This window comes from Phascolarctos cinereus, unplaced genomic scaffold (assembly GCF_003287225.1).
Source record: "Phascolarctos cinereus isolate Bilbo 61053 unplaced genomic scaffold, phaCin_HiC Scaffold_2;HRSCAF=192, whole genome shotgun sequence".
Lineage (NCBI taxonomy): Eukaryota > Metazoa > Chordata > Mammalia > Diprotodontia > Phascolarctidae > Phascolarctos > Phascolarctos cinereus.
In genome coordinates, this window is record NW_027555625.1 from 201819409 (window position 1) to 201831868 (window position 12460).

General features: G+C 37.8%; 1 protein-coding gene across 1 annotated transcript in view; it reads left to right on the forward strand.

The window, feature by feature from the left end:
• Positions 1-12460, forward strand: part of GRHL1 (grainyhead like transcription factor 1) — an 80068-nt gene that overhangs the window by 8544 nt on the left and 59064 nt on the right. The window contains 6 exon segments of the mRNA XM_078149767.1: positions 1747-1817; positions 3477-3867; positions 4857-4933; positions 6204-6360; positions 6555-6666; positions 7602-7696. Coding sequence (XP_078005893.1) covers positions 1747-1817; positions 3477-3867; positions 4857-4933; positions 6204-6360; positions 6555-6666; positions 7602-7696 — 903 coding nt within the window.

Genomic DNA, 12460 nt, shown 5'->3' on the forward strand with positions numbered 1-12460 from the left:
GTATGCATGCACATTTAAAAGGTCCTGTAGATATTTTGAAAAATCTATGAGCCTAGGGAAGGGTCAAGTCTTTAGTACTGCTTACTGGATAGGCTTCTGAGATAGGAAGAACTAGATGCTTTTAATGACCTAATTTATTTGTTCTCAGTTATCTAAATAAGCATCAATCATTGTTATGTAATATCTTTCAGAGCTTTACTGAAGTTATTTGAAGAACCCACTTAAGAATTAGCACATAGTTTACAAATGAAAGTCTTTTAAAACTTTATAATGGAGAAAGAAAAAAGCAGAAATACAGCTTTCCATGTCTTGGGTTATTGTATGAATCTCAAGGATATTTAAGGAAATTAATCATTTAAAGGCCAGGATTAGGTCTAAGAAGTAAATTGTTTACATGACTGACAAGTTCTACTCATGTGCCTGCCCCTATATTTAACTTGGTCTTAGAGGAATGGTACTAGAGAAAATTAACTAAGAAGTAAAAAGTTGACAGATCTTTGGTGTGTAGAAAAGTTTTCGTTTCATAAAACTTCATTGTATTTTCTGTAATTGTGCAATGTCAGTAAAAGTTTTTAAATGGCGTTTAAGCACAGAAGGTAAAACTTCCTGGATAAAATAGCTTTCTTCTAATGGGGAAAAAAAAAGAATATTTACTATGTTCTAGTGACCTGAGCTTATTTGACAACCAGGGGAAAAAAATGCCTCTATCATTGATTGGGCTGCCCCGAATAAGTAGTGCTTATACATCAGTACCTTTTTGGAGTCATGATCTTATGAATATAGATGCATGCACTGTATGCTTTATAAAAGGGGCCTAGCATGCTGGAGGTCCTTCTTTGGTTCTTTTAGTATTTTGTGCATGCTGGTGTACTCAAACTATCCATCTATTTTTCCTTGGTCTTGAGCTAAGTATTACCTAATTAAGGGAGAAAATAATAAGCTGTATCTTAAGCTAAGCTATATTAAGCAGCTAGGAAGTCAGAAAGACGAGTTCAAATTGGACGCCAGACACTAGCTGTGTGACCCTAGGCAAGTCACTTGACCTCAGGATTGCCTTGGTTTCTTCAATTGTAAAATGAGGATAATAATAGTACCTGCCTCCCAGGGTTTTTGTGAGGATCCAATGAGATAATATTTGTAAAGTGCTTTGCACATAGTAGGCATTGTATAAATGCTGGTTGTTGTGGTTGTTCTTCTTATTATATCTTTGGAAGAAGTGTAGTGGTTAGAAATCCAGCCTCAGGACCCAGAGAATCTAGGTTCAGGTCCTGTCTCTGACACATCCTGGAGGTGTAACCCTGGGCAAGTCATTGAGCCTCTCATTGCCTCAGGAAACTCTCTAAGACTAGAAGTTCCAGAGAAGGTGCTACCTGAATTGGTAGAAAGACTTTCATCATCTAGGAGTTCTCCATATAATGGAATCGCAGGTACTTCCACATCCATGTTTTGTCTTTGGATGAGGGAGGCAGGATGGCCTGGTGGGTAGAGCTTTAGCCAGCACTGGCCTTAGGAAGACCCTGGCTCAAGCCCTGTCTCTGGCACATATGGTCGTGTGGCCATGTGGAAGTCGGCACCTCAGCAAGTCTCAAGACAATAAAACACTGATGATTTCTAATATGTTTGGGTGGCAGGAGGTTCTCTGGTGTTCTTCATACCAGTGAAATCATAGATCTGGAGAAAAAGAAATCTTTGGCTGAATCACCATTGATTGAAGACTTGAATTCTTTGTGTATCTTAATCCATAAGGTTCCCAGAGAGAGAAGATTATCAACAGCAAAGCCAGATGTTGAACACCCTGACCCAGATCACAACAAAAGGTACTTGTTTAAATTCATGACAACATAGGACAGGACAGTTGAAAGATGCCCCATTTCTGTGAAAATTCCAATTTGTTAAAGGTCAGTGTTTTGGATTTGATATAGATAATAGATGAGTACCTGGGGGGAGAGATGGATAGGTTAGAGAATTAATGCTTAATTTCTGTTATTGATCCTCACTAAACTAGGATGCTTCTAGTTTTGAGAAAGTTACTGTTGCCATCTTTAAAATGAGATAATCTTACTCCTCTAACAAGATATCTTTAGAATTAACTTCAATAATTTAATATATGTGTATGTATATTATATACATATATATATTTATCTTAGAGGAGGGCTGAGTAAATTAAAATAAATAAATGAATGAATGAATAAAAAGTTAAAAAATAAAAACTTGAAATACCAGCAACTCTTGATTTATTAGCACATGGGCAGGTAGGTGACATAGTGGATAGGGTTGCCTGGAGTCAGGAAGACTCATCTCCCTGAATTCAAATACAGCCTCAGAGACTTACTAGCTGGGTTATCCTGGGCAAGTCACTTAATCCTGTCTGTCTCAGTTTACTCATCTGTAAAATGAGCTGGAGTATCTTTGCCAAGAAAACCTCAAATGGGGTCACAAAGACTGGGACATGACTGAAAAACGATTGAAAAAATTGAACAACTGAACAACTCTTGCTTTATCAGCACATGGGGTTTATCCATAGCACATTTAAAGTTGACTTCAGTAATATATATCTTAAGTGTTCTACTACACTTCTAGTTGATGTGACCTTGGGAACACAGCATAGTATCCAAAACACATTGTTTTTAGTATTAGAGGGCCTGGTTCAAATCCTAGCCTTGGGTAACCTTGGGCAAATAATTTTTTTAAACTTCATTTTTCTCATTTATAAAATGAGAAGGCTGAACTAGATTGAGACTTATAAATTCTATTAAATATGAGTTTATTTATATAACACATACTGCATATTCTGAAGCTCTATAAAAATAATTTGGGGGTTTTCAGATATTTTAGGCTATCCGGTAGAGGTGTACTGCTTCATTGACACAGAAAATGATGAGGTGATTCTACAGTGAACCCTTTTGAAAGTAGTTCTAATTGTTTTAATCTGTAGGATTGTGGAATTTTTTGAAATCTACAATGCTTTAGTCTGCTATTGAATTTTACCTATTGGAAACAAAGAGAAGTGCATTTTTTTAACTGTCATCAAAGCCAAAATCTTTTAGGTCCAAAGACTCAAAGTGGAATCGGCTTTCTTTTAATTAAAATAAAGGTTAGGACAACAGGGGTGCTGGTGAAAGTAATGGTTGTTGGGATATGTGACATCGACCTAGGTTAGCTGCATTTGTAGCTATGTGCTTCTAGGGAGATAGGATTGTTTTCTTTTATCAGGATGATTCAAAATAAAATGTTTAAGGGGATTGCTTAGCAGTACTCTAACTTTCATCTAGTACCCTTGGGTTTAACTTACAGCTATTTTGAATGATTTCGTCCCTCCAATTATGGGTTTTGAGCCATTTCTAATTTATTGGTCCACTGCCAAGTAAATTGTGCATGGTCTAACAATATGTTTAAATACTTTTGGCCAAGAAAACTGTCAAAAAAAGGTATCAAAATTGAGCTTCAAAACATAGTTTTCTTCTCTTCTCTTAAAGAAACAGCATACCAAATGTGACTGAACAACCCCTCATTTCTGCTGGAGAAAACAGAGTGCAAGTTCTGAAAAATGTGCCATTTAACATTGTCCTACCCCATGGCAACCAACTGGGCATCGATAAGAGAGGTCATCTAACTGCCCCTGACACAACCGTCACTGTGTCCATAGCGACAATGCCTACACACTCCATCAAGACGGAATCTCAGCCACACAGCTTTGCTGTAGGAATCCCCCCAGCAGTTTATCACCCTGAACCCACTGAGCGTGTAGTGGTGTTCGACCGCAGCCTTAACCCTGACCAGTTCAGCTCAGGTGCTCAGCCCCCAAATGCTCAGAGGCGTACTCCAGATTCCACCTTCTCAGAGACCTTCAAGGAAGGCGTGCAAGAGGTACAGGAAACAACAAATCTTCCTAATAGGGCTGTACATAAGTATCAGGTTCTACTTTTTCCTTGTTATATAAGACTGAAATCTCAGTCTGAAATGGATTAGAAATAGAAGATTTTTTTTTTAAGAGAAAAGGCCTGTGGGTATAATTGAGCAAACTAAGCCTATAAAACCAGAAATAATTATCAGAAGCACATGGCTAATCTTACCAACAGTTGGTTTTAAAGATCATGATTTCAGCTAAATAATTTGCTGAAGGATAGAGAAAAAGCATTTGTAATCTCATTGACAGCAAGTGTCTTCATGTAGTCTGTTTAATTTAGACTGTGTCCTTTTCTAAAACTTACAAGCCTTTTAGAACTACATATTCTTTCGCTGTATAACTATACAATTCCTTCTGTTCATTCTTTGTGCCTCTTGGTTGTTACCATAATTCTAAATAAGTGATGTGCTATAACCCATAAGAAGTAGTTGGATCCCGATGTTAAATTCATGGTGTAAAATTGACAAATAACTCCATCACTTACAAGTATTTTCTCTTGGCAAATGCTGAATTTGGTAGCAGGTAAGAAACAGGAGAGTGTGAAGATAAGAGCTTTGAGATTAGAAACTGAACAGCAACAACTCTTGAGAAAAACTCCAAATTTATCTAGTCAGAATGTGTACTTCACACTGTATTTTGAACTTGGCGCTCTGGAATATTTGACTGCTAAAGGAATAGGCAAATTGAGCTTCTGATTGTGAAGTCTAAAACTGAAATCAGAATTTTGCATGTGTGGAGAAAGTGGACAAGGGGAATAATGAATCACAAATACTTTGTGGGAGTGCCCAGAATCAGTCTGAATTTACACGGCTTGTTTATGAAAATGGATATTGGGAGGATATGGGGTTATTCTTAAGACACATCCTCTTGATGCCGTACCAGATGTTGAGTTTTTGCAGGCCCGTGACCAGTGAAGTAATTGTGCCTTATTATATTGTTTGTATTTCAGGTTTTCTTTCCTTCGGATCTCAGTCTGAGGATGCCTGGCATGAATTCAGAGGACTATGTATTTGACAGTGTCTCAGGGTAATAATGATTTATGTAATTTTTTTTCTTTGCAACTTGTGAGTCCTTTTCTACCTGTTCTTCATGGTTTGATGAAGACTTTTTCCTCATTTTATTATGCCAATAAGCTATTTAGGAAGGATGGATAGCAGTCTAATTATTTATTTCCTAGGATTTCCATAGCAACAACTGATTTTGGCACTAGTTGTGATCTTTTCAGAAGCCTTTTGCTTGAACTGTTTTTCAAGTAAGAATTCTTTAAATAATTGAGTTGAAACCTATCTTAGCTCTCTCTTCCCTATGATTTTTTTTAGGGGGGAGCTAATGTAATGTAATCTATGAGGTAATATACATAAAACACTTGGTAAGCATTAAAGTGCTCCACAAATGTTAGCTGTCATGGAGTCTAGGAGAAGAAATGGAAAGAGAGGAGGTGGGTTATAGCTAAGTTTCCTTCTAGCTATAAAATTCTTTGTTTCTTTGACAATTTCAGAATAAAGTGGATTGTTGCAAAATAAGTACAAAAGAAATCCATTTTTTAAATTAACCTACCCTCTTCCAGAGCATTTGCAAGGTATAAAATGAAGGCAACAGTCTTTACTATTTACCTAACTGGAATTGTTGCTTGCATTGAGAAGCTAGCTATTTAAAATACTGTAGTGAATATTGAAGAACAAACAAGTTTTTAGAAGACAGGATTTCTCTGCCCCTCTGGTTATATATTGAAATGAGAAGCATATCTGCCTTATATGTTTCTCTTCCTTCGTTAATATGTGCATGATTTTTGCTTCCGTGAAATTTCAGGAGACCATTTAGAATGCTATATAGTATTATAATAATGGTTGACATCTAAATAGTAAAGTTTACAAGTTCTTTACATATGTTATCCCTTACAATAATTCGTGAAGTAGATATTATCCCCATTTAACAGCTGAGAAAACTAAGTTTTAAAGAGACTAATGATGTGGCCCAATAGTCACACAGATAGTAAATGGCAGAGTGGGTGACTTAAACCAAAGTTTCTGACTCCAGATCCAGGGATCTTGTTCCTCCATGTTATTTCTCAAGTGGATTGAGGGGTTTTTTTATTGTTAGATATTTCTGTGTGAAAAGTTATTTCCTCATGGAAATGTTGTTAGAAAGGAGTCTTTCTTAAGATGGTAGAGCCAATTGCATTTTTCTTAGCAATTTAGTATATCAGTGGATTCACTGGAACTTCTCCAAATTAAACTAAAACCTGCTGGTAGCTTTCCAGAAGACCTTAGTCTTCAATGCCTTTTTTGTCACATAGGAACAACTTTGAATATACTCTAGAAGCCTCCAAATCCCTCCGACAGAAGCCAGGAGACAGCACCATGACGTATCTGAACAAGGGTCAGTTTTACCCTGTCACCTTGAAAGAAGTGAGCAGCAGTGAAGGAATTCACCATCCCATCAGCAAAGTCCGGGTGAGTGTCTGGTCAGTTTTTTCTCCAGGAAGTGAGGGACAAAGATTCTGTGTTCTCTTTCTAAAACACAACTTGCTGCAAGCCCCAAACTTTAGCCTCAGGCCTCAAATGCAAAGTCTAATGTCAAGTAAACCTTCTCAAAAAGATTCACCCTCTTGTTTTCTCAACTTCTTTAACCTTTTGTCTTCTCTCAGAGTGTGATTATGGTGGTGTTTGCTGAAGACAAAACTCGGGAAGATCAGCTAAGGCATTGGAAATACTGGCACTCCAGGCAACACACAGCCAAACAAAGATGCATTGATATAGGTAAGCAGCTCATAAGCCATTGCAAGCACCCATTTTTTCTAAATCCAATCTTTTTTTGGCAGTGATCAGCTTCCTGACAAAACCATTTTATTTTTTCACCAGTCACTGGCCTTTTCCAAACATTGTCCTTGGCCTCTCAGAATTGTCTTTGTCCCCGCTTTCACTTCCTCCATAATGACTACAGTGTTCCATTTAAAGGTGGGGACTTCAGCTATACAGTAAGCACAAAGGGGTCTCACTCCCCACACCATTCAAGGATTTTTTTTTTGATGTTGTTTATTCCAAAGCAAATTGCTATCATTTGGAGAGGAGGAAGAAAAGGAGAAAACGCTATTGATTTACCATTGTTTATAAGCAAAGCAGGAATATGGCTTAATTCTAGCCTTCCTTAGTTGCAAGCTGAATTGCATTGTCAGCCCTTGACGTCTGGGACTGAATTTAGAGATTAATCATCTGGTTCTTAACAGCAAACTTACAAGAAAATTCATTCTGAAGGCGTTTCTGAAGTAGCTTTGTAAAGAGTTATATCTTGTATGGTCCTTTGGGGTATAGCATGGATATTACTTTCAGCAGTATTTTCTCCCCTCTATTTTCTCTAGAGCCCTAGATTAGAAGTGAAGGGGATATGGGATCAAAGTCTTATTGTGCCACTCTCCTTATGATTTTTGGCAAATTGTTTTACCCCTCCAGGTATCACTTTTGTCCTCTGTAAAATGACAGACTGTTGGACTAGGACGGTGATTTCTATGGGCCCTTAAAGGCTAGGATTCTTTTTTTTCATCTTTAATGCATTCTCTTCAACCCTAGAATGTGTTAACATCAAATTCCTTAGGGAGGCAAAAAAACTGTATCTTATCTTGACAGAAGTTTCATACTACCCAACTTGAATTAGAATTCCCAAATTTCTCTTAATCTTTTTCACTGTTCCCTTATAGCTGACTATAAAGAAAGCTTCAATACCATCAGTAACATTGAAGAGATTGCCTATAATGCCATTTCTTTCACTTGGGACATTAACGATGAAGCAAAGGTATGTAGCAAAGCCCCAAAGGCTTCCTGTTCTTTTTGTTTTGTGAGGACAAAGGGGAGGAGCAGAGCGCCCTGACAGCTGACATTTTCTTTGGCGTTTCATTTTTGTACTAAGCAATAGATTGAATCATGTTTGATGAGAAGGTAGGTAGGCTGTTACTGTGAGTCATGAAATTTGATGAAAATGAGATGGGATGGGGAAGGGAGGAAAAGAAGTATTACACCATCGGGTTTTATCCTTCCTTCCCAAAGAACCAAAACGATTCTCTTGTCTATTTTAACTTTCCCAAAGCTCATGCCAACATTTTAAGAAACGAAGCAAAGATATTTCTTCCTCTTCTCCAGCAAAGATAATTTATCTTGACATACCTATGCCCGTGTAGTGTTTTAAGGAATCATTGGAATCAGAGTCAGAAGCTTGTGAATTTTAATCCTCAACCAGTAACTCATCATTTCACCTTGATTGTGACTCAACTTCCCTCTGACTCCATCTCTCAATCTATAAAGTGGCATTAGTAATACCTGCCAACTCCTTCACTGACAGGGATATTGTGAGGATTAATAATTTCCCTAAGACTCTAAAGTTTCTTAGAGAAAGGCTTTACGTACAACAGATCACTATTTTGTTTCATTGCATTTTCTCTACAAGTTCAACCCCTCATCCTGCTCTAAGTAATTTTTCTTTCTTGTTCTTTTACAAGGTATTTGAATGATTACCACTGATGTGGGTGGTCATTTGGCTAACACTTAAGCTGAGTTCTGATGTCTTTTAAGAAAATGTAGGTTCAACACAGGAACTATATGAACATAAACGTACAAATAAACTCAGATCTAAATAATTGAAATAATATTTATTCTTCATGGGTAGGTAAAGCAAATATAATTTAAAAAATTACAATTTTACCTAACTAATCTATTTATTCAATGTTATCACAATTAAATTACTAAAAAATCATTTTATTGAGTCAAAAAATAACAACAACGTTTATTTGGAAGAACATAAGGTCAGGAACTTTAAAAGAAAGGGAAAAAGTGTAGGCCAGAAGTAGATTCAGCAATATCAGACTTTAAACTATATTATAAGGCAAGAGCATTATTGAAGTGTAAAAAGGATAATTCTGACAATTTTAAATTAAAATATCATTGTATAAATAAAACCTGTATAGCCAAAAACATAAGGAATATAGAAAATTGTGGAAAAAAGCTTTTGTAGACAATCTCTCAAATAGAATGTGACTAAGTTTGAATATTGCTGTGGTGTAGGAAATGATGAGCTGGTTGATTTAGAAAAACATGGAAAGACTTGGACTTATGAAGGAAGATGCTATCCACCTTCAGAGAAACAGATGATGAGAGGAAATAAGCATAGTATAGTCTTAGGTATATGTGTATGAGTAAATATGTTTACATATGTGTATGTTTATAGATATCTATATATATGCACATATATAATATATATCCACACTTAATTGTAACCTTTAGTGTGGGGGGAGGAAAAAATAAAGTAATAAGTGCAGAGCAGAGAACAAAAGAAAACAGAAGTGAAGAAAAGCTGGGCAGCTTTGAAAACAATGTGTCATATTTATTATATAGGTTTTCTCGAAATGGAAATTTATTGTTTTATATTGAATCCTCTCTTGTGGTCTGTGGTGTACATGGCAATTTTTTTTCTTTTCTCATTTTGTAGTTAAATTGAAAATAAAAAAATTTACCAAAAGAAAATGTAGGTTTACTTTTTCAAGGCATTTGTCCCCCACAACTCACTAAAATCTTTTCCTTTTAATAATACACCCCCCCCCTAAATCATTGAAATATTGACTTTTACCCCTTCAGTTCATTTAGCTTAGGAATTGAAGAGTTTATATGGCATGTTCACAGCCAAAAAGTATTTCATGTTCAGAGATTTGATTTTTGTAAGGTTAAGAATGTATGATTTTTAATAACAAAGACTGTATTCATTGTTTGGGAACAATTCATTTAAGAAATATCTGAATCAAATCAATCCATAAGCACATATAAAGTACCTATTCTAGGCCAGGCATTTTGCTGGGTGATGGTGATACAGAGACAGAAATGACAATCCATGCTGTCAAAGAACATCCATTTTCATTGAGGGAGACTACATGTCTGGTACCTGTAGAATAATGACAAAATTAATATGAGCTAGTTTGGGGAAGGAAAGTGGACCCTGTTAGCAGAAAGATCAAGGGAGGCTTCATGTAGAAGGTAGTACTTGAGTTGAATCTTAAAGAAAGTTTCTAGGAGGCAGAAGCAAGGAAAGGAAGGAATGCATTCCAGGAATGGGGGATGGCCAATGCAGAGGGAGATGGAAGGTGGAATGCTCTGTGGAAGGAACAACAAGAAGGGCAGGTCTGGGAAAGAGAGTGATGCATAATGAGGATGGAAAGGCAGGTTGGCACCAGGTTGTGAAGATCTTTAAAAGCCAAAAGAGGAGTTTCTTTTTTATCCAAAAATCAATAGAGAGTCATTGAGGGAGTGACATGGTCATTCCTGAATTTTAGGAAAATCATTTTGGCAAATGGATTACAGAGGCAATAGGCTTTAGGCACGGAGATCTTTGCAGCAGAGCAGGTGAGAAGTGATGAGGGCCTGATAAGGGTGCTTTCTGTGTGAGCATTGAGAAAGGGGATGTATCTGAAAGATGTGGTAGATGTAAAAATGGCAGGATTTTGCAGCTGATTGGCTCTGTTAGATGACAGAGAGTGAGGAATCAAGGATAACCCTGAGGTTGGAAGCCTGGGAAACTAGAAGGATTATGGTGCCCTTGATAGAAATAGAGAAGTACAGAAAAGGTGTCGATTTAGGAGGAAAGGTAATGAGTTCTGTTCTGGACATATTGAATTTTAGTTGCCTGTGGGACTTCCTGTTCGAAACGTCTAATAAGTAGTTTGTAATGTGGGACAAGTACTCAGGAGAGATGTTGAGGTTGGATATATAAATTTGGGAGTCATCTGTATATAGATGATAATTAAACTCATGTAAACTGACAAGATTAAGTCAGAGATTACAGGGAGAGAGAAGAGAAGACCCAGGACAGAGCTAGTTTGAGGTAGACTCAAAATTAGGGGGTATTATATGAAGACCCAGATGAGAGAGATTGTCCCAGAGGTGAGTGGTCAGTTGCAGAGAGGTCAAGAAGGAAAAAGACTGAGGAAAGGCCATTAAATTTGGCAGTTAAGAAATCCTTAATTACTTTGCAGAGAGCAGTTTCAACTAAGTGATAAGTCACCCAGCAAAGGGTTGAGGAGTGAGAGGCAAGAAAGTGGAGGCAATGACTGTAGACAGCTTTTTTTTAGGAGTTTGCCTGAGAAAGGGAAGAAAGGTATGTAATGATAGTTTGAAGGGACGGCAGGGTTTTTTTTTTTAAAGGAGCGGGGAGATTTGGGCATGTTGCTAGGCAGCATGAAAGGAAACAGTAGGTGAAAAAGTAGGCTCTGGAAAGAGAATGAAGATTAAAAAGAGAGAAGTCATGATTTCGGGGCAATCTGCTGAAGGAGACAGGGAGGAGAGAGTGCATTTAGAGCAATTAGCATTGGTGAAGCCACTTCATTATCAGAATTTAGAGTACAAGAGGAGATATTGGGGTATGACATGGGGTTTTGAGATGAAGAAAAGAGGGAGTTCATGTCATGGCAAGTGGCCTCTATTTTGTCATTAAAGTACAAAGCAAGTCCCTCAGTTTGAAAGAGGGTGAGGAGAAGAGATGTGGAAGGTTTTAGGAGAGAAGACTTGGAACATCCCTAGTGTGGGGAGTGGAATAGGAAATGAGGGAGGAGTAAAAGGATTGTTTTGCTCTAAGGAGGGCCTGATTGAAGTTAGATAACATACATTTGTAGTGGACCCACTCAGCTCAGTGCTGTAGCTCCCTCCGGCTCTCTTCAGTGGCATGTGAATAGGAGCGGCAGAGACTGGATAACTGAATACTCAGAACGTGAAAGGCCAAGTACAAAGAGAGGCACAGAGAGGTGGACAAGCCAGAGTTCCTGCTCTATAGAGCTTGTGGTTTGGCCAGCAGAAGCATAACTAATCTCTGAGAAGTTCTTCTGTTGGGGCAACATGACTAAATTTATATTAAGAGGGGCCTGTCAGAGCTGCTCCTTTGCCTTTTGCCACAGGTTTCTCCAAGGCACAAGTATGGCTCTGAGGCTGCAGGTTCTGGAATACTGGGCAGCCCACCCATCTTATGGGGCTTTGTGACACTGGTATAAGTCACACTTCATTTTCTGGCTCTCTTAGTAGTGTATGTGTGTGTGATATCAGCAGATATTTCGTCAAAAGTTTAGTGCTTTCATGTTAGTCTCATTTTGATAAGTGTGCCCACTCCAATCCAACAGGGAATGTGAATATTCAAATCAACAAGAATTTCTCCCACGCCAGCTATGTGCAAGCACTAGCCTAATGTCAGAGGAAACAGAGACACAAATGAAATAGTCCAATAGTCCTTGCCTTAAAGAGGCTTAAGTTTCACTGGGGGAACAGCACCATGACAAAATAGATACAGAATGAAAGTGAAGGTAAAAGAGTAATGTTAACAACTGCTGATTAATCATCAAAGGCCTTTTGTAGAAAGTGGCAGTTGATCCTTGTTTTGTGGGATGGGACAACCTTGCAGAGGCCCAGAGACAGGAGATGGAATGCGATTTGTGGGGACTGGCAAGAAGGCCGTTTTGGCTGGAACGTTGGGGGTGTATGGTGGAAGGAAGAGTAACTTGAGATCAATCTGCAAAGATGGGTTGGGGCCAGA